A 20,621-nucleotide genomic window follows, 5' to 3' on the forward strand; every position below is an offset into this window, starting at 1 on the left:
GATGTGTATTTAGTATAATATTGAAATAAAAAGCTAAATGTGTAGTGTATTAAGTAAGGGGTGTATTAAAATATTATGAGTGTATTTAAAATTACTCTTGAAGTACACACTTGATTCTGCTAATGCATATACAAAGACTCATTCATCTTAATATTTAATTATTTTATTTTAAGACGAAAAAACAAATTCTATTTGCTCACCCAACCTAAGTTTGAAATCGAAAAGAAAAAAAAAGTGTTAACTTCTATGTCGTATAGCGTATAGTCAAGAACTCGTGATGTGTGATTGTTAGTTGTAACTTTAATAAGAGAGAAAATCTTATGTGCGACAACCGCACCAGGTGGCTCATGCAACCGTCTAATCGTGCACCGACACGTGTCCACCTCACTTGCAGAAATCAGAAAAGAAAAGAAGACCAGAGCTGTTCTTATTCTCCGATCATACCAGGTCCTCTCCCTCTCACTCTCCCAGCCTTCCTCAAAGCCGCCACCGCCGTCAAGTCACGCTCCACCTCCATCTTCGCCGCCTCCGACGATGAAGACGACTGCGTCAACGATCCCTGGGAAGCGCGTCCCGACGCAGCGGTTGTCGTGGCCGAGACAAAGGCAGATCCGCCAGGAGGTTGCGGCGGAGATAATTGTGGAGCTGTGGTGGTCGGCGGAGATGCAGTGGTGGTGGCTAGCGAGGAGGAGATGAGGGATAAGGTGATTTGGGAGGCGAAGATGTGAGAGAGGTCGGTGGAGTAAAGGATTGTGTGGATGGATTGTTTGGGTTACAGATTGAAGACAAGAAGAAGAATGAGTCCTATGTTGGTTGGTGTATGAGTCGAGAATTCGGTAGAGGTAGAGAGGAGGAGAGAGGTTTGCTCTGGTCTGATCGGAGAAGAAGAAGAACTCCCGTCCTTTTTTTTTTTTTTTCTTTTTCTTTTTTGAGGTGGACAAGAATCGCCACGTGTCGGTGCACGATTGGGTGGTCGCATGAGACACCTGGTACGGTTGTCGCAGAGAAAATTTTCTCTTAATAAGAACGAGACCTACGTCTATTTAAGCGATACAATGGCAACACTTGTATCAAGCACGTCTGCTGTCCGCTTCTTCATTTTGTGAAGGGACCGGATATATTAATACAGTATAAACAAGGGTGCCCGCCAAACGGTGCTCTAATCTATATAAGTAGTGCGTAATTACCTCAATGACTCCACAACCACAACTACCCAAATGGCGGCCCATTCATCTGAGATGCAGGTATCACCGCCTGATGATCTTCGTGATCATGAGGCTAGGCTAGAAGAGGCCATTCCGGAAGCTACCGGAGGCGATGAATGTTTGGAAGGCATGGAGCTTGCTGTATACAATGCCGCAAAACAAGGCGACATTGTTGCCCTTTCGAATTCAGAACATAGGGATCATCTTCACCAAATATTGACTCCAACTGGAAACACAATCCTCCATATCTACATAGCATGTGCAACGTCATTCGATCTCAAAGAAGTGAGCAAATCAGCCATCGGCGTCGAGAAGATTCTTCAAATGTGTCCACCACTACTGCTGCAGTCCAACAAGATCGGCGACACTGCATTACACATTGCGGCAAGATACGGATGCACTGCTATAGTTGAAATGATTTTGCAGATTGGCAAAAAAAATCGTGACGAAGGAGAGGGAGCTTGGCCGAGAATCATCAGCAAAAAAAATAAGGAGGGAAACACAGCCTTGCACGAGGCCGTGCGGTTTAATCACTTTGATGTGGTGAAGATGTTGTCGTTGACCACACAAGATGTTCATGAGCAGATTTCCTACTCTGCTAATGTCGCCGAAGAGACTCCTCTATACATGGCTGCCGAAAGGGGATATCGTGATGTGGTTTTTCAAATCCTACTAAGTTGCACAGATCCAGCTTACCAAGGCCCCAATGGTAGAACTGCTCTACATGCTGCAGTCATACGCAACCATAAAGGTTAGAGACTTTTCTTTTTCTTCTGTGATTACATAAATTGGAAGACTACCATGAGTCCATGAGTCCAATTTCATGCTCGCCACTTACTTGAAAGTGTTTTAAACTTTCATCTCAAAAAAAAGAAAGTGTTTTAAACTTACATTAATCCCACTTAGTTATTCTATTTTTGTTATCTGTCGATCTTTCTAATTAATGAACATCGTATATTTGTTTTCATCATTTAATAAAGTTCATTGGTTATATTAATTCACCATTTAAAATCTAAAAAAATTAAAATGGTAAAATTGGTAATGCAATAGATACTATGCTTTGACAATATATATTATGTTGAATTGAAACAAATATTTTTATTATAGAGAAATACCATATCAGTGCCCATGACCAATATATCCACTGTGCCACATTAATTATATATATTTTTGATATTGATAGTGTTCTTATTGTAAGTGGCTCCCACTTCCAAGTAATTCCACACGAATCACTGGTATGGTATTTATTGTCATGGGACAATAATTTTCCTATAAATTTACCCATTGTTGAAATGCACTTGGAAAAGAAATCGTCTACATACCGTAGCTAGATATAAGATGAAAGAGAATTGTTGCTAGCTAGCTACTTGAGAAGTTCTTGTTAGTTGATTATATCTATTTAATTATTAATTGTCTTTTCTTTTTTGTGCATGGTTATTAAGAGATGACGAAGAAGTTACTAGAACGTATAAGGGGTCTAACAAAAGCAGTAGATGAACAAGGATGTACTCCGCTTCACCTTGCTGCGTCCTTGGGTCACACTTCAATTGTAAAACTATTACTCAAACATGACAGATCTGCTGCCTACGTTAAGGAGAAAGAGGAGAAGAAGACGGCTCTTCACTTTGCAGCAATGAAAGGCCATGTACATGTAATGAAACAACTAATATCCCAGTGTCCTGATTGTTGCGAATTGGTGGACAAGAATTCTCGCAATTTCCTACACTGCAGTATCCTCGCCGATAAAGAAATTAGTGTAGTGTATTTCGTGCTAGAAGATCCATGGCTTAGCAACATCCTCCTAAATGGCAAGGACGACAATGGAGACACACCCCTCCACTATCTTGCTGATACTTGTTGCGACCACACTTTTGGTGACGGTTTAGTAATAGATGCTAGAGTTGATAAGATGACATTCAACAAAGCAAATCAAAACGCTCTTGATATTCTTCTACAAATTACACAAATTAAAAGATACTCTTTGATCTTAACAAAACAGGTCACTTTTTTATTTTGACTACTTTAATCAAGTATATAACGTAGTAAGTTGAAGTTATTTATAGTTTTCAATAAAAATACTAATCTTATATATGTGTGTGTTACAGGGCCAACTGAAAGAAAAATTAAAAATGAATGGTGTCATACCAGGCTGTCGACATGTAAGGGACAAAGAGGAGGTACCGGTTGAGAATAAAGAAAAGGAAAAACCAAGTGAAGACGAATACAGGGAAGTGAAGGAGACCCATCTTCACACACTTTAATCAAGCTGCTCTAGCCAAATTGGGTTGGAAAATCCTAACTGAACCTCAAAACTGGTGGGTTTCTTTAATTCGTGCCAAATATCTGCAAAGAAAAACCTTCTGGGATGTTAAACCAACTAATAATGCTTCTTATGCTTGGAAGAGTATTCTTTCTACCAGATCCTTGTTACAAGAAGGTATTCAATGGTTAGTTGGTGATGGTTCTCATATCAATTTCTGGCTTTTTAATTGGGCTTATCCCTTTTCTCTCATTATTTTTGTTCCCCAACATCTACATCCTCATGTCAATTTCACTGACACAGTAGCTCAGTTCATACATAACCAACAATGGTCCCTTTCAAGACTTCATCACCTTCTTCCTCCTGAAGTTATTTCTCATATTTCTAAAATTCCTCTTCCTTTCTTTCCTCAGCATGATTCCATGGTATGGGGAGCTTCGGGGAATGGAAAATTTTCAATTCATTCCGCTTCTAGTCTTCTGAGTTCTCGAATTCCTCCTCACTCTCAAACTCCCCTCCTCACTAAAGTTTGGAAACTTAAAATTCCTCCAAAAGTCAAAGTTTTTGCATGGCAGCTTATTCGAAATAGACTCTCTACAAAAGATAGAATTTTTACTAACCAATTCATAGATCGTTCTTGTCCTTTTTGCCACTCTCACTTAGAAACCACTGATCACATTTTCCTTCATTGTCACTTTGCTTCTCAAGTCTGGAACCTCACTTTTCCTTCAATCCCCTCATTACAATTTCCTTCCTTCCTCCACCTTCTTAAACATCTAAACAATCTTTCCAATACACAACTTCCTTTTCTTGAAATTGCCTTAACTACGGCCTACATCCTTTGGAAACAGAGAAACTCTGCCATTTTTCGTAACCAAGCTCCTGCCCCTCCCAATGTTGTCTTCTCAGCTGCCAATCTTTTTAAACAATTCCGAAATTGTCACCTTACCAATTCTCATAATAATTTCTTTTCCACAACTGTTTTCAAATGGTATCCTCCTCCTCCAAATTGCCTCAAACTTAACTTTGATGGATCGGTTATTAACCATATATTCAGCAGCTTCTGGATTTGTCTTTCGGAATTCTGAAGGCAATCCAATCCTGGCTTCCACGAAACATGTTGGAGATCAAGACATCCTCACAGCTGAAACGTTAGCCTTAAGAGCCGGTCTCACTGGAGCCTGGTATCATAATTTCACTCATTTTCAGGTTGAAGGAGACTCCAAAACTCTCATTGACAGTATTAATGGAACAAGGACGTGCCCTTGGAGAATTCTCACAATTGTACGAGATATTAAACACCTTGCTTCGCTTCTCCAAGTCTCTTCTATCTGCCATATCAAGAGGGAACAAAATTTTGTGGCAGACGCAATAGCAAAACTTGGTCATACCATTTCTGTAAAGGCTTGGAATGCTTCTCTTCCCTTATCAGCCAGTTCAGCTTTTTATTTTGATCTTATAGGAAACGGTTGTTTTAGGGGTTTCCAGTTGTAATTTATTTCCATCCAGTCAAAAAAAAAGTGAAGGAGACCCATCTCCTAGTGGCTACACTTATAACAACTGTAAGTTTCGCAGCAGGTTTTACGATGCCTGGTGGTTACCAAAGTGATGCTACATCACCAAACCAAGGTTCTGCAACTCTAGCCAGAAATGAATCTTTCCAAATTTTTGTTGTAACGAATACCATGGCCATGACTTTGTCTACTTGCTCTGTATTGCTGCAATTTTATTCGCTTGCGTTTCCAAGGACTGGGATCCTCTCCTCATATTTCTCTGCTCATACTTCCTCATAAATGAATCTGAGCCATCCAATCTTAATGGATGGCCAGGATTTCTCTGGCTTTATTCCCTCAAATTTCAGACCCAGAGTATAAACCCAGGAGTAGGTTGATATGAACCCAGAAGTAGGGTGATCAATTTTGGGTTGATATTGGTACCGGCGACGATACCAAAATGATGAAAGTTCTCATTGCGAAGGAACACTTTGAATATAACTAAATTTAACACACGGCTAAATTTTTGCACAAAGTGAGGCCAAGTTTCAACTGCCCATCTATTTCCATTCTTCCCTCTTGCATTGCTCATATTTCTAGAACGTATCTATTCGATCTTTGATCAATATCCTTCATCTTGACTGAACTACTTGGCTTTAAATTTTTTCTTTTAGTTTTAACTCTCACTCCCAAATAAAATATTTCTTATCACAAATCATATATAGCTTCAGTTGCAGCATATTAGCAACTAATTATAACAAGCTGGGATCTCTCATATCATGATTTCCATAACACTACAAGAACCAGTCTTTCTCACAAAACATAAACCCAGTAACATGCAAAGAACATTGCTTTTTCCATCGCTGAAGACAAAAGCGAAGACCCATCAACGAGACCTTCTTGCTTCTCTCTCATACTCGAGCAGGATGAGGATGTCGCTCTACCTGACCGGTTCCTTGAGGTTTCTCATGATTAACCGGTTCTGGTCGTCGTGACGGCTGCGACAACAGACGATCCTCGAGACCCGTCAACGCATCCTTCTTTCTCTTTCGGCTGCTGATTCGATTCGAACAACAGAGAGGTAGTAAAAGTGTAAAACTATATGCAATAGGAATTATGGAGCGAAAGATATCAGCTTTGGGGTTGGGGGTGAGAGAGGGAAGAGAGAGATGAGAGGAGATCGGCGATCAGAAATCTATACGAGAATTTGGGAAGAAGATAGACTAATCACCTTAAAGAATGTAAGATAAATCCTGACCATCTATTAAGATTGGATGGTTCAGATTTATTTATGAGGAAGTATGAGCAGAGAATTATGAGAAGAGGATCCCGATCCCGTTTCCAAAGCGGCTAAGGCTGGATAAGGGGAATCTTTATCTTTATCTGTTGACCATGTGGGCTTTGATGTTAATGGTGGTTGCGTTTCTTTCGGGTACATATGCAGTACTGGATCCTAATCCAAGGCTTGCAGAAACGGTTTATTGGCTTGGCCTCATTTTATTCTTTGGCGTAGTTGAATTCATGTTTTATGATCAAAGAGAATTAATGAATGCTACATTCGGTCCCTTTATTTGGCTGGCGACGAAGATGTTTTATGGTATCCGCAAATTATACAAATGTCTCCGGCCGGTCTCCGCTGCATCAAAAGGAAAGCGGTCAAAGCCCATGGTTCCTACCCGTAGTACCATCGATGAGATGGACAGACAAATGATTGTATAAAGGAAAACTATGTTGCTTCTCATGAGTGGCCTGATAGGGTGAAATGGGAGTCATATTGGTATGTACTATGCAGAGTCGTTAATTACTTTGTTTTTCCCAAGTACAACAAGTTGTTGTTTATTTATTTGAGTCTGAAATAACCTTGTAGCAAACAAATGTTATCTTTTCCGGGGGATTGTCAGTTACAAGTTAATATCCTTCTTGCTCATGAGTTCTTTCACCCCCTCCAAAATTATGCGTTTAGCTTAAAACTTGTACATGAATAAATCATGGCAGAGTGAGATATGGACATGCTTGAGATATGTGGCAAGCACTGAAAGTGAGACTGCCCAACTATCTCAAGCATCCCCACGCGTTCTTACAATTACAAAACCTTGGCCTTGGGAAAATGCCATGCTTACCAAATGAGATTACAACTATATCCTACTTCACTAATCAAAGCATATATGTGCGTGAATCAACAGCATCAAACCAATTTCAAGAGACCAATCAATCATGTAACTTGAGTGGTACAGCCATCGTCACTTAGGTTTTCCAATGGCTATGAACAAGCATCATAATGATTGAATTTGACCCCCATACCCATAATTCTTCAAGAGCCCCTCATCTTGCCGCCAATTCTCTTTAACCTTCACCTCAACCTGTTAAAAGAAGGGACTTAAAAGAATGAGCAAGTCTTGAAAAACTATCAGAACTAAAACATAATAATTTAGACAGTGGTCATGGGATGATATGACACCTCTAGAAAAACTTTTTTCTGTAAGGAAATCTTCTATGTCAAGCCGTGAAGTTGTTGCAAGTAGTTTCAAAGCTCTCCCATCCTACAACGGTTCAGTACAAGACAATCAGTAAGTGAACTTTTGCTTCCAACTGTGATGGCACATCAAAGCTCTATAGTTTCGCAAGATACATGCCTTTACGCTCACGTACATGTTCCAGAGTAAGTCTTTGATCAAGACAAATATAACAGAGATGTATTTATACAGTGTGCAAAGCGCATATGAACATGTTATTCCGTAATAGCTAATAAGTTTACAACCCTCCTATAACCATAGCAAAAGGCTTCCAAAACTAATAATAAGAGCATTATATACATCAGATAGCCATAAATTTCTATCAAGCAAACCAACAAATCCACAATTAAGGATTACTTACTTTTCCGATAAGGATGATTTTCTGTGAATTTTTCTCAACAACTATTTCCACTTGTATAAAAAATCTTTTGCTGCTGGCCTACTTTTGTAGCTCACGACATTCACCTGGATATTAAACCAAGTGAGGGTAAAGATTAAAGCTACTAGAGATACTACCATCTTCTTTTTTCCTTTAATATTTTGTTTTCTTCATTCCTCACAAATCATATCTTCTTAGCTTCTCAATGACTCACCTGACATGCATAAGGAATCTCTTTCCTGTATTGCATAAAGATCTTTTCTCTCACAATCTCTGATACAAAAAATCTCTCCGGGTGCTCACTTATGATGTCCTGAGGAAGCATACACAAGAAAATCAGTACTTTTCCTCTAATTATTTATCAGCAAAACACACCAACCCATCCACATTATAACCCGCTCGAACAAGACCAGTGATAACAGTAGTTCACGACACCACATATCAACAAGAGCACTCCCCACAAAGACCGAGTTCACAAAACCCGATTTCACCGTAAGTCAACTCCTCACCAAGTCCGCACCCCTTGAGCGCAACGCTGAGAAGAAAAGGGTCCATGCCGATACCCAGCTGCACCCACATGTTTGGAAAACAGCACCAATGCTTCAGAGGAATCAGAGACTCCAACGTAGGCTGAGATCATATTGGTCCATGTGACCTCGTCTCTATTGGGCATTTCATCGAACACTTTCCGGGCATGTTTGACTTCACCACCTTTGACGAGCTGCTTCAATTGGGAGTTGAGTTCGGGAATGTCTACGTGATTAGGCTGATGGGTTTTGTGATATAGAAGAAGAAGGCTTCTGCATTGTGGATGGGCAAAGGTTGAGCTCGTGAATACCCTTCGAAAATGAGGTCTGATCGTTAAAACCGGACGGAACTAGGAATGAAAACCGGGGTGGGCTACATTTGCCTTATGCAGAACAAAATTTCTGCCCAATTTCAATTTAGCTTTGTCAAACCCTGTCCTGAATCCCTGATGCCCAATCTGTTTCTATTATTCTATATCAGTATTTTTCCTTAAAGCATAACAGCAGAACAAAATATAGATTCCATGCAAAAAAAACAAGCATTTTAGAGCTATTTCCTGCATACAGAAGAAATATGCTAAACGGCAGTGAAAATTCTAAGCCAACACTTGAATCTTTTTGTTTGTTTGATGAAACTGCAAATATATTTCTTCATAGATAAAACCATACTGTCATACATAATACATCCAATTGGAAAACAGTAGTAATGAGACCACAAACTCAAAACATCATATGAAAGCACACTGGTAATTCCCCTACATTCTAAATTCCACAGCCAACACTTGACTTATTAATTCTGAAGTATTACATATTAGAGAGAAATATAACCTAATTCATAATCTCAATTTGTCAGGAAAGCCCTAAATAACATAACCTAATTCATAATCCCAATTTGTCAACAGAGTTTCTATTAGCTCAGAAATAGAAACAATACATGGCATTGTTTAATCAATATAACCTAATTAAGGCTTGGGCACTTCTCACTGGGAGTACAGCCCACCTAATTCATAATCAAAGGAAGTTCCTAGAAATTAAGAAGAAGAGTTTGCAAAGCATATGGAGATTAGAGAGAGACAAAAGATGAGAGGCAATTTTGTATTTTGAGCGATGGTGTGCTAACATGTACTGAAATTTTTCTTCCCAAAAAAATGAGGTGGGCTGGCCCACCCCTGGTTCCGTGCCAAACCATGTTCTAAATCAGTTCGTCGTCTCTAGCGGTCAACTATAGTCTTTGCATACATCTTAACACGTGGGCTGCTATAAACCGACACCAATTTGGACAGGTGGACGGTCCACAGGAAAAAACAGAGCAAAAAAACCGAATCCAAATCAGAGAAACCAAACCCTAGATCACGATCCCAGCCACGGCCGATCACGCACAAACCTTGAGCGAGACCACGGCAGCCCACATTCTACCAAAACGTAGAGATCCAAGGCCTTCAACGACCGAGTCAACGGAAGAGAGCCGCCGAGCGAGAGGGAGGCGCTGCGGTTTCGGGAAAGAGACGGAGGCTATTCGCCGGCGAAGAAGTTTCCCGGCGAATAGAGAGAGGAATAGTGAAAGGGAAGAGAGAGAGAGAGAACTAACAGACCGAGTCAACGGCGACTCGACGGCTCTGACGTGTGGACGACAGACCTCCACGATAGCACAACGGCACGCCAGCCGACTGGTCCAATTTGTCGTCGGTTTATAGCAGCCCACTAAAATTCTACTTGTTACTAAAATTTAAGGGATAGGAGTAGATCTGTAGTTTAGTACAACATGTACAGTACTTACACTAAACAACTACTTGTGTGCCCTTGCATTATGGAATGAAAATGCTCTTTCGAAGGAAGGCGCGCGCCATATATATATACGGCGCTCTAATCTATCTAAGCAGTGCATAACAACTTCACAACCTCCAAAACAACCACTACCGATGGCGTCCAATTCATGTGAGGCTAGGCTAGAAGAGGCCATCCCGGAAGCTACCGGAGGCGATGAATGTTTGGAAGGCATGGAGCTTGCTGTATACTATGCCGCAAAACAAGGCGACATTGATGCCCTTTCAGAACAAAAATATAAGGAGCGTCTTCACGAAATATTGACTCCAACTGGAAACACAATCCTCCATATCTACATAGCATGTGCAACGTCAACCGATCGCAAAGAAGTGAGCAATTCAGCCATCGTCGTCGAGAAGATTCTTGATATGTGTCCACTACTACTGCTGCAGTCCAACAAGATCGGTGACACTGCATTACACATTGCGGCAAGATACGGACGCACTGCTATAGTTGAAATGATTTTGCAGATTGGCAAAAAGAATCGTGACGAAGGAGGAGGAGCTTGGCCGAGAATCATCAGCGAAACAAATAAGGAGGGAAATACAGCCTTGCACGAGGCCGTGCGGTTTAATCACTTTGATGTGGTGACGAAGTTGACCACACAAGATGTTCATGAGCAGATTTTCTACTCGGCTAATGTCGCCGGAGAGACTCCTCTATACATGGCTGCCGAAAGGGGATATCGTGATTTGGTTTTTCAAATCCTACACAGTTGCACAGATCCAGCTTACCAAGGCCCCAATGGTAGAACTGCTCTGCATGCTGCAGTCATACGCAACGATCAAGGTTAGAGACTTTTCTATTTCTTTTGAGATTACATAAATTGGAAGACCACCACGAGTCCATGAGTCCAATTTCACGCTCGCCACTTACTTGAAAGTGTTTTAAACTTTCATCTCAAAAAGAAAAAGAAAAATAAGTGTTTTAAACTTACATTAATTAATCCCTATTTTTGTTGTCCGCCAATCTTTCTAATTAATGAGCATCGTATATTTGTTTTCATCATTTAATAAAGTTTATTGGTTATATTAATTCACCATTTAAAATCTAAAAAAGTTAAAATGGTAAAATTAATAATGCAATAGATACTATGATTTGACAATATATATTGTGTTGAATTGAAACCTATATTTTTATTATAAAGAAATATTTCTTCATATTATTGCGGCCATAAATTTTAAGCCTCATTGAGACGCCATATCACTGCTCATAACCAATATCCCATGTGCCACGTTAATTATATATATTTTTGATATTGATAATGTTCTTATTGTAAGTGGTTCCCACTTCTAAGTCACCAAGTAAGTACATTGTCAAAAAGAAAAAACTTCCAAGTAAGTAATTCCACACGAATCACTGGTATGGTATTTATTGTAGTGGAACAGTAATTTTCTTATAAATTTGCCCACTGTTGAAATGCACTTGGAAAAGAAATTGTTAACACACGGTAGCTAGATGTAAGATGAAAGGGAATTGTTGCTAGCTAGCTACTTGAGAAGTTCCTGTTAGTTGATTATATCTATTTAATTATTAATTGTCTTTTTCTTTTTTGTGCATGGTTATTAAGAGATGACGGAGAAGTTACTAGAACGTACAAGGGGTCTAACAAAAGCAGTAGATGAACAAGGATGCACTCCGCTTCACCTTGCTGCGTACTCGGGTCACACTTCAATTGTGGAACTGTTACTCAAACATGACAGATCTGCTGCCTACGTTAAGGAGAAAGATGAGAACAGAACAGCCCTTCACTTTGCAGCGTCCAAAGGACATGGAGATGTAATAGCACAGCTAATATACCATTGTCCTGATTGTTGCGAATTGGTGGACAAGAAATCTCGCAATTTCCTACACTGCGGTATCCTCGCCGATAAAGAAATCAGTGTAGTGGATTTCGTGCTAGACGATCCATGGCTTAGCAACATCCTCCTAAATGGCAAGGACGACAATGGAGACACACCCCTCCACTACTTTGCTGATACTAATCACCTCCGTCTTTCTGGTGGCGCTTTAGCAACAGATGCTAGAGTTGATAAGACGGCATTCAACAAAGCAAATCAAAACGCTTTTGATATCCTTTTTCAAAATAAAGGAGACTCTTATTTCTCAACAACACAGGTTATTTTTTCATTTTAACTACTTTAATCAACTATGTAACCTAGTAAGTTGAAGTTATTTATAGTTTTCAATAAAAATACTAATTAATAATACATCTTATAATATGTGTGTGACACAGGGCCAACTGAAAGACAAATTAAAAAGGAATGGTGTCATACCAGGCTGTCGAAATGTAAGGGACAAAGAGGAGGTACCGGTTGAGAATAAAGAAAAGGAAAAATCAAGTGAAGAAGAATACAGTAAAATCAAGGATTCCAATCTTCTAGTGGCTACACTTATTGCAACTGTAAGTTTCGCAGCAGGTTTTACGATGCCTGGTGGTTACCAAAGTGATAAAGGATCAGACCAAGGTTTTGCAATTCTAGCCCGAAGTGCAGCTTTCCAAGCTTTTGTTATAACAAATACCATAGCCATGACCTTATCTAGTTGCTCTGTCATACTGCATCTTTATTCGATTGGGTTTTTAAAGCGGAAAGTGTTTTCTGAGGCGTATATTTTTCTATACGCGTTCACCATGTTGGCTTTGATTGCAATGGTGATTGCGTTTATCACGGGCACATATGCAGTGTTGGGTCGTTCTTCATGGCTTGGCATTACGGTTTGTGTTCTTGGCTTCCTTCTATTCTTTGTTTTAGCTGAATTATTGATTAATGATGAAAGAGCAATAATGGAGGACCCTATACGATTGTTGCCTTTGAGTCTTTCATCAGTATTCTTCTTTTGGCTGGGGATGAAGATGTTTTATGGTATCCGCAAATTATATTACAAATGTCTCTGGCTGGTCTCCCCTGCATCAAAAGGAAAGCGGTCAAAGCTCATGGTTGCTACCCGTAGTACTTCCCTACTTCGTTATGAGATGGACAGACAAATGATTGTATACAATCGATGTTAGGAAAGGAAAACTATGTTATATTGGTATGTAATATGCAAAGTCGTTAATTACTTTGTTTTTCACAAGAAGAACAAGTTGTTTATTTATTTGAATCTGAAATAACAAACAAATTTTATCTTTTCCGGCGGATTGTCAGGTACAAGTTAATATCCTTCTTGCTCATGAGTTCTTTCACTCCCTGCAAAATTATGAGCTTAGCTTAAAACTTGTACATGAATAAAGCATGATAGAGTGGAGATATGGGCATGCTTGAGATATGTGGCATGCACTGAAAGTGAGACTGCCCAACTATCTCGAGCATCCCCACGCGTTCTTGCAATTACAAAACCTTGGCCTTGGGAAAATGCCACCAAATGAGATTACAACTATATCCTACTTCACTAATCAAAGCATATCTGTGCGTTAATCAACAGCATCAAACCAATTTCAAGAGACAACATACAATCATGTAACTTGAGTGGTACAGCCATCGTCACTTAGGTTTTCCAATGGCTATGAACAAGCATCATAATGCTTGAATTTGACCCCCATACCCATAATTCTTCAAGAGCCCCTCATCTTGCCGCCAATTCTCTTTAACCTTCACCTCAACCTGTCAAAAGAAGGGACTTAAAAGAATGAGCAAGTCTAGAAAAACTATCAGAATTAAAACATAATAATTTGAACAGTGGTCATGGGATGATGTGGCACCTCTAGAAAAACTTTTTTCTGTAAGAAATCTTCTATATCAAGCCGTGAAGCTGTTGCAAGTAGTTTCAAAGCTCTCCCATCCTACACCGGTTCAGTATAGACAATCAGTAAGCGAACTTTTGCTTCCAACTGTGATGGCACATCAAAGCTCTATAGTTTCGCAAGATACATGCCTTTACGCACACATGTTCCAGAGTAAGTCTTTGATCAAGGTATAACAGAGATGTATCTATAGTGTGCAAAGCGCATATGAGCATGTTATTCCGTAATAGCTAATAAGTTTACAACCCTCCTATAGCAAAAGGCTTCCAAAACTAATAATAAGAGCACTCTATACATCAGATAGCCACAAATTTCTATCAAGCAAACCAACAAATCCACAATTAAGGATTACTTACTTTTCCGATAAGGATGATTTTCTGTGAATTTTTCTCAACAACGATTTCCACTTGTATAAAATCTTTTGCAGCTGGCCTACTTTTGTAGCTCACGACATTCACCTGGATGTTAAACCAAGTGAGGGTAAAGATTAAAGCTACTAGAGATACTACCATCTTCTTTCCTTTAATATTTTGTTTTCTTCATTCCTCACAAATCATATCTTCTTAGCTTCTCAATGACTCACCTGACATGCATAAGGAATCTCTTTCCTGTATTGCATAAAGATCTTTTCTCTCACAATCTCTGATACAAAAAATCTCTCCGGGTGCTCACTTACGATGTCCTGAGGAAGCATACACAAGAAAATCAGTACTTTTCCTCTGCATTATATCACTTTCTCCCTCAAATTTAATTTTTACACTGTATAATTATTTATCTAAGACATTTATATGAACACCCTACCCACCTCCCCATCCTTTCACTACTTGAGCAGATAAAAGGGTTCATACTCTAGGATAAATCCATTTCCTACAATCACAAGTTTGCAGTTAAGAAAGAAAGGGATAACAGGATAATGTGTAGATAACTGAACTAGACAAGAAAGTTGGTGATAGAGTTTTACAAATATCAATTTAACTTAACCCCTCTGTTCAAACTTCAAACATGAAAAAAGCAAAGTTGGATATTTGAAAGTTGTTATTTCACTGGGATACTGAGCATGAAACTTTCCACACATGCTCAAGGAACAGTTTCTCCAAAGTCAAACAGTAATCGAGTTGTCTTCAGAATTTATTGAAGTTACTTGCATATATCTATTTTTGTAATCCATAACCCACATTGTCCCTACTGGCCAATTGGTGTTAAGGTATTCATACCTTTCTGCAATTTCTAATCTTACCAGTCAGATAAACCAAGATAAAAGGCTTGCATAAATAAGACAGGAACTACAAAAGTTCACTTCCCAAAAGTAAAAGAAAAGCCTAGAGCCCAAAACCTGACACTGTGAGTACCTTTGGATAGTAAGCTGGGCCGAAGGGAAGTTTTGACAATATCCACTGCTTCACGTCTTCCACTCCCTGACCGTGTTTGGCACTCACTGGTATGACCTCATCAACATTTGTAAACTTCTCATACCACTGTAAAATGTGATACGTACTTAGTCTTAAAAACTCTACTGGAATAACAAGATCCAGAATTACGTGCTAACATAGATATCAACAAACAATTACTAACCTCTACTTTCTTTGCAATTTCACCTGGCTTTATCAAATCTTTCTTATTCATGACCAGCAAAGTCGGAGGCAGGCTATCTGTCTGGTTACCCACACCTTCTTCCACCACTTCATTAATCTACCAAAATAAGAGAGTGATCTTAGGACAAGAGCACAAACTTTAACATGAGAAACCTACAAATGAAGAAGCATACATTTTCAGGCACTTTACATGCATCAACAAGAACAAGTACACAATCCGCGTTAATAACAGCGCTGCGCACGTTCTTCATCATCATCGTATCCAATTTGTGCATTTTCTTCTCAATAACACCTGGTGTGTCATAAAGTATCATCTGCAACCCAATCCATAAGTAAGAAACAGACGCAATCGGTGAAAATTCAGAAAACATCCAGAAACTATTGGTTCCAACAGAAACATTTGACAAGCGGCAACTACAGAAGAAGCAGTTCTTATTAACCAATTATCGAGTTCAAACACCCCCAACCGTCTTCCATTTTTTGAAACATTAGCATATGAACCATTTACACTATTCTCTTTTACCAATTTAAACTCCACATGTTACCGTAACATTGTTTCCGAAAACAAAGATAATGACAGTAATTTCAGCTAACAATTCGAAAATCAAACCTGATAGTCTGAGCCAGAACATATACCAAGAATTCTATGCCTCGTAGTTTGCGGCTTATCAGTAACAATTGACAATTTCTGACCCACCATTTGGTTTGAGAGAGTGCTCTTTCCCACATTGGGCTTCCCCAGAACAGCCACATACCCTGCATCAATTTTACTCAACGGTCAAAATTCAAAGTAAAAAAAGCTGATAAACTGGTTAAAATCAAAGAGAGATTTTACCACTCCTATGGTTAGGGTCAGTAGCATAGTCAAGCTCCTCCAGCTCGTAGTCATCTAGCAAAGCCATGTTCCTGTCCGGCTTCTCACTCAGAGACAACAGCGCGGAGTCTTCGTCGGAATAGGAGTACTCCGAGTCGTCTTCTTCTTGCTCGGCGATCCAGAGCGGTGGTTTTGCGGCGGAGGAGAGTTTCCACGTGGCGATTGTGGTTGGAATTCTGGCGTGGAATTTGGGTTTTCTAGTGGGACGAGGGAAGCGGTTGTTGTGGTGGTGGTGGTTTTGGGTAGTGAGGAATTTGGAATTGGAGTAATGGGAGAGGGAATAGTCTCTGGGGAGAGTTGCGGACCTGTGCAGAGCTAGCTCCATTTTTGGAGCGCTTCAGTGTTTTCTGATGAGTCTCTTCAGCCCTGTTTTGGATAAACCTCTACCCCACGACGTCGTTTTAGGAGTTGTTATTTTCCCTCTCTATCATATTATATTGAAATTTTTAAAAAAAAAAAAATCAAAACTTGTTAACTTACACCCCGCACCCACGTAGCTAGGTAGGTGAACGAGATTTGAACCTATTACCTCAATATTATCGGTTAAATTAACTAACCAACTAAGCAACATGTCACCAAAAATCATTTTTAGGCTACAACTTTCTCAGTATGACTTGTTATGGTGAGTTGAACGGTGGATGGAGTTGCAATGGTGTCATGCCGACTGGAACCAGGCAAGGGATAGGGAAGAGGTGTGTGGCAAGTCGTTTTTAGTTTCTTGTTTTGTAAGGTTTTGGTTTGGTTTGTTTGGTCAATTGTTCGTCCCTACTCTGCTGAGCTGAGGTTAGGTCAAGTTGAGGTGCCATGGAAGTTGTTATTCCTAGGGAGAAATTGGTTTAGTTTCGATGTTAATCTTTTGGTCAATGTGCTGACGAGCGATCCTTGCACAAGTATGTTTGGGACACAATGTGGAAGATGGTCTCGATTTATTTGACAGTTGTCTACGAGGAGGTATCAAGATTCTCTGTAGCCCGAGAATATAAATAGTTAAGGGTTTGGTCCTTTTGGCTCATGAAATATATAATTCGGTTAGACACCGCTCATTTAATGTCATATAAATCTTACCTGATTCAATAAAGGTTTCTTGTTCTAAAAGAAAATGAAAGATAACATAAAGGAAAACGGTTTGCGCCATCTGCTTTACCAAAATTGATACTTACATTTTTGATAGTTTCATATAACAAATTCTAGTTAACTCATGATCTTAATTACATTGTAAAACTAAAATTTGTATAACATATCAAAAATTCAGGACCTTTGAAGATCTGGGAGTAGGGATAAGGACAAGTGAGCACAACAGCAGTTTTCTAACAGATTTTAATTGAGTTTCACCTTCAAATTTTGGTAGTTTTGACAAACAAAATGACTTTTGAGAAACCTTTGTTGGTATACTTGATAAACTAGAGGCTCAATGAAATAATCCATGCAGAGAACACAAACAACAGAAGGAATGACAGGCAGAAAACTTGAAGATTTACTGAAAAATACACTTGAATAATTGAGAGACACATCAAAGGCAAGTTTACATGCTAGGAGAAGAGGTACTGAACACAATGAGTATATATAACAACAGAGATACAGGAAAAAAAAAAACAAATATATTACAACACCAATTGGCTATTCGTAACCCAGGTAGCTAACTAATTCCACTCTAAAAACAAGAGGTACCCTTAGAACATCTAGCTTCTTCACTTGTTTCAGCCATGATTCGGCTCCAACAGGGTCAGTTGTTCTAGAAAAATTAGGAGGATTTAGTCATTGGAACCTTGAGGTGATTCACTCTCCTATCAAGTTGTTGCTTCTCTTGGTCATCACAGTAACCCTCATCAGAACTTGAAGCATTTGACATCGTCAGGGACTCAGGGTCAGAAGATGCATAGCAAAACATGGTTTCATACTAACAAAAAAGTAACTAGACTATCAAAACTCCTAGACAACCTCAGTAGATCTGCTCCCTGGCCTCTAATACCATTTTAAGTCGCACTTGACACCCCAAGTTATGGGGTGAGACAACACCCCAAGCGAAACTTTCTCAAGTTATTGCCAAAAGAGTCCATATTGTAGATGAAAATAAACTGTCTACCGAATTAGCATATTATCCCTCCGTGTAGATTAGTGTCATAGCCATCTAGGAAACAGAAAACCAGTTTTCAACATGCATCACAGTTGATTTGCAAAGTTTTCATCTTATAGGTCCATGTATTCAGGAACTATCAGTTAGTAACTTCGTAGTGTTTCAAATGTCAGCTTGATAGGAATGAAGATAAACTGTAAGAGATTGCTACTTTGTTAGACAGTTCTAGATTGATCAGCATATTTTAGTTGACTTTTCAAACCAGAAGAATAAACTTACATAGGAGCCCTGACTGTTCATAGCTTAAATCTGAGATTCGTCCTCCATTGCCAGCAAAACCATACTGTACCTGGAGATCATTCTACCATGAAAACTAGGATACAACTTCAGTTAGAGAACGTGTCTACTTCTCCCTAACCTCATTGTTGTGAAGATACTGACTTCATTTATATAAAATATTGTTGTGCAGAGTGCAGACACTGACTTCATTAATGTATATTGTACAGGTTTCATAAATAGTATAAACTGCAATCATCAAAAGGTACTCCAGACAATACATACATATAGCAGACAGAAAACACATAGGTCATCTTTAAGTCAGACATATATTTGCAGTACCTAATGATCTGATATGCCCTTGATACCTATTAGATTTGATCCTAGATACCTAATTGTTGGAATCTAAGTGATATTTTGACAGTCATCAGTAGTGCTTGATCTGCGATCAAAATATTTTACTAACAACAGCACCCTAAGTTTTCGTCCTTAAGCACTTATTATTGTTATATTCATATGGGACACACGAAATCCAGTAGTAGAATTGATGCAATTACTGTCGAGATCCTGACAAAGGATTACAGACCAGAATCATAGTGGTCGCTGTCAAAAAGGGGCCACTGATAACCATCGGGGAGTGATAATACCTATTCTATTATGTCTGAAATAGGTAACGTTCAGGACAGTAATGAGCATCTGAGGAATCAAGTTCCACTGATCAAGACTTAGGAATCTACACTATCCCAGATGAAAGTTTATCAAGATCAATCTTTTGTATGTTTCTTGTGGAAACTTGATTATGAAAACAAACAAAAAACCACGGAAAATTTAGAAAGAACCACTGCAATCGGTAAGTAGAACTTTCTAATACAAAGCATAATTCGACTACAAAGTACAAACAAACTGACAATCCTGAAAGAGCCACTGTTATAAATAGATAGGTATTTCTAATAGATAGCACAACTTACATGGCGACAGCAGCATAACATGTAGATACGATGCTCACACACAAGCTAGAGTCTCCATATAAGGAAAAGTAACATAGTCTTGAATACCATGATTATCACCGAAAGCTAGATGAAGTTTCTCATCGGCTAACTCAACAGATGTCTTGAAGGTCTCATTCCTCAGATTATAGGATATGATCTTACCAGGCAGGTGCAACAAAAGATGAGTTGAACTATCCTCCTCAACCCCATTCTCTGGAAAAAGACCCAAGACAACAAAAGCATTCCAATCCAGTCCAGGAAAAGCTGCCACTAGCGGATTAAGATCAACATGATACTTGACAAACCAGCCAGAGTAGTCTCTCTCCATCTCCATCACATCAAATTGGGTGTTCCAATGCTGGTAAGTCTCGATCAAATACAAATGGCCAGCCGACTCCCCAAAATATCTTTGCCTCAATCTCGGCCATGTAGCAGTAATGTTTTTGACAAGCAAGGGAAGAGGAGGAGTACTAGACACGAGTCCCAATCGTTCTTCAGCTAAGTCAAAGTAGTGGGATACATCAGTCTCTCGTCTGAGAAACTCATCATCACGAGACAGCAGTGATGCATAATGACTGTGTCTAATCCAATGAAGTATGCCATTGCAGAAAACCGCGCTTTCGCTGCTCCTCGCATCAAACTGCATGGCCATCTCCTTGAAATCATAGTGTATAGACCACCTTGTAATGAGGCGATTTGGAAGGATCGTAAGCCAAACCATAACGTACAAAATCAGCAAAACGTACAAAATCATATATGTCCTCGTCTTGAATGTTTGGAGAAGAAAGAGCTCGGAATTGGTTGGTTGAAGGATTGACGACATATACGGGATGATGTTCACCGTATATGGGAACATGGCAGAGAAAGAGGCCA

At 39.3% G+C, this 20,621-nt stretch overlaps 6 protein-coding genes and 1 pseudogene across 6 annotated transcripts; 4 read left to right on the top strand and 3 right to left on the bottom strand.

Moving 5' to 3' along the window:
* Nucleotides 1–1,217: 1,217 nt before the first annotated feature.
* On the top strand, nt 1,218–1,961 carry LOC101310267 (ankyrin repeat and death domain-containing protein 1A-like). Its single transcript, XM_004289077.1, has one exon. It carries the CDS (start codon nt 1,218–1,220, stop codon nt 1,959–1,961), a length of 744 nt encoding a protein of 247 aa, XP_004289125.1.
* A 688-nt stretch (nt 1,962–2,649) lies between these two features.
* LOC101310556 (serine/threonine-protein phosphatase 6 regulatory ankyrin repeat subunit C-like) lies at nt 2,650–3,466 on the top strand. The gene is made up of 2 exons (XM_004289078.1): nt 2,650–3,204; nt 3,311–3,466. The coding sequence occupies exons 1-2, from the start codon at nt 2,650–2,652 to the stop codon at nt 3,464–3,466; spliced, it is 711 nt and encodes a 236-aa protein (XP_004289126.1).
* A 3,765-nt stretch (nt 3,467–7,231) lies between these two features.
* LOC101310839 lies at nt 7,232–8,523 on the bottom strand (annotated as a pseudogene).
* A 1,773-nt stretch (nt 8,524–10,296) lies between these two features.
* Nucleotides 10,297–10,995, top strand: LOC101311134 (putative ankyrin repeat protein RF_0381-like). The gene has a single exon (XM_004289079.1). It carries the CDS (start codon nt 10,297–10,299, stop codon nt 10,993–10,995), a length of 699 nt encoding a protein of 232 aa, XP_004289127.1.
* Nucleotides 10,996–11,721: 726 nt separating this feature from the next.
* On the top strand, nt 11,722–13,211 carry LOC101311419 (ankyrin repeat-containing protein At5g02620-like). Its single transcript, XM_004289080.1, has 2 exons — nt 11,722–12,319; nt 12,438–13,211. Exons 1-2 carry the CDS (start codon nt 11,774–11,776, stop codon nt 13,209–13,211), a joined length of 1,320 nt encoding a protein of 439 aa, XP_004289128.1. The 5' UTR covers nt 11,722–11,773.
* A 225-nt stretch (nt 13,212–13,436) lies between these two features.
* Nucleotides 13,437–16,768, bottom strand: LOC101294591 (GTPase Era-like). The gene is made up of 9 exons (XM_004287828.1): nt 16,371–16,768; nt 16,146–16,291; nt 15,709–15,849; nt 15,516–15,632; nt 15,293–15,418; nt 14,527–14,625; nt 14,300–14,401; nt 13,902–13,982; nt 13,437–13,803 (listed from the first exon to the last, which is right to left on the bottom strand). The coding sequence occupies exons 1-9, from the start codon at nt 16,732–16,734 to the stop codon at nt 13,717–13,719; spliced, it is 1,263 nt and encodes a 420-aa protein (XP_004287876.1). The 5' UTR covers nt 16,735–16,768; the 3' UTR covers nt 13,437–13,716.
* A 2,993-nt stretch (nt 16,769–19,761) lies between these two features.
* Nucleotides 19,762–20,469, bottom strand: LOC101311709 (F-box protein At5g07610-like). Its single transcript, XM_004289081.1, has one exon. The coding sequence runs from the start codon at nt 20,467–20,469 to the stop codon at nt 19,762–19,764; it is 708 nt and encodes a 235-aa protein (XP_004289129.1).
* Nucleotides 20,470–20,621: the final 152 nt, after the last annotated feature.

The sequence above is a fragment of the Fragaria vesca genome, linkage group LG1 (assembly GCF_000184155.1).
Source record: "Fragaria vesca subsp. vesca linkage group LG1, FraVesHawaii_1.0, whole genome shotgun sequence".
In the NCBI taxonomy this organism is placed as follows: Eukaryota; Viridiplantae; Streptophyta; class Magnoliopsida; order Rosales; family Rosaceae; genus Fragaria; species Fragaria vesca.

Excerpts from the sequence above, each read along its gene's own strand:
- LOC101311419 (XM_004289080.1), top strand. The coding sequence starts at position 11,774 with ATGACGGAGAAGTTACTAGAACGTACAAGGGGTCTAACAAAAGCAGTA. Across the intron at positions 12,320-12,437 it reads CTTATTTCTCAACAACACAG|GGCCAACTGAAAGACAAATT; the intron begins GTTATTTTTTCA and ends TGTGTGACACAG.
- LOC101310267 (XM_004289077.1), top strand. The coding sequence starts at position 1,218 with ATGGCGGCCCATTCATCTGAGATGCAGGTATCACCGCCTGATGATCTT.
- LOC101294591 (XM_004287828.1), bottom strand. The coding sequence starts at position 16,734 with ATGGAGCTAGCTCTGCACAGGTCCGCAACTCTCCCCAGAGACTATTCC. Across the intron at positions 15,850-16,145 it reads GTTCTGGCTCAGACTATCAG|ATGATACTTTATGACACACC; the intron begins GTTTGATTTTCG and ends ATTGGGTTGCAG. Across the intron at positions 13,983-14,299 it reads AAATCATCCTTATCGGAAAA|GATGGGAGAGCTTTGAAACT; the intron begins GTAAGTAATCCT and ends GAACCGGTGTAG.
- LOC101311709 (XM_004289081.1), bottom strand. The coding sequence starts at position 20,469 with ATGGTTTGGCTTACGATCCTTCCAAATCGCCTCATTACAAGGTGGTCT.
- LOC101310556 (XM_004289078.1), top strand. The coding sequence starts at position 2,650 with ATGACGAAGAAGTTACTAGAACGTATAAGGGGTCTAACAAAAGCAGTA. Across the intron at positions 3,205-3,310 it reads CTTTGATCTTAACAAAACAG|GGCCAACTGAAAGAAAAATT; the intron begins GTCACTTTTTTA and ends TGTGTGTTACAG.
- LOC101311134 (XM_004289079.1), top strand. The coding sequence starts at position 10,297 with ATGGCGTCCAATTCATGTGAGGCTAGGCTAGAAGAGGCCATCCCGGAA.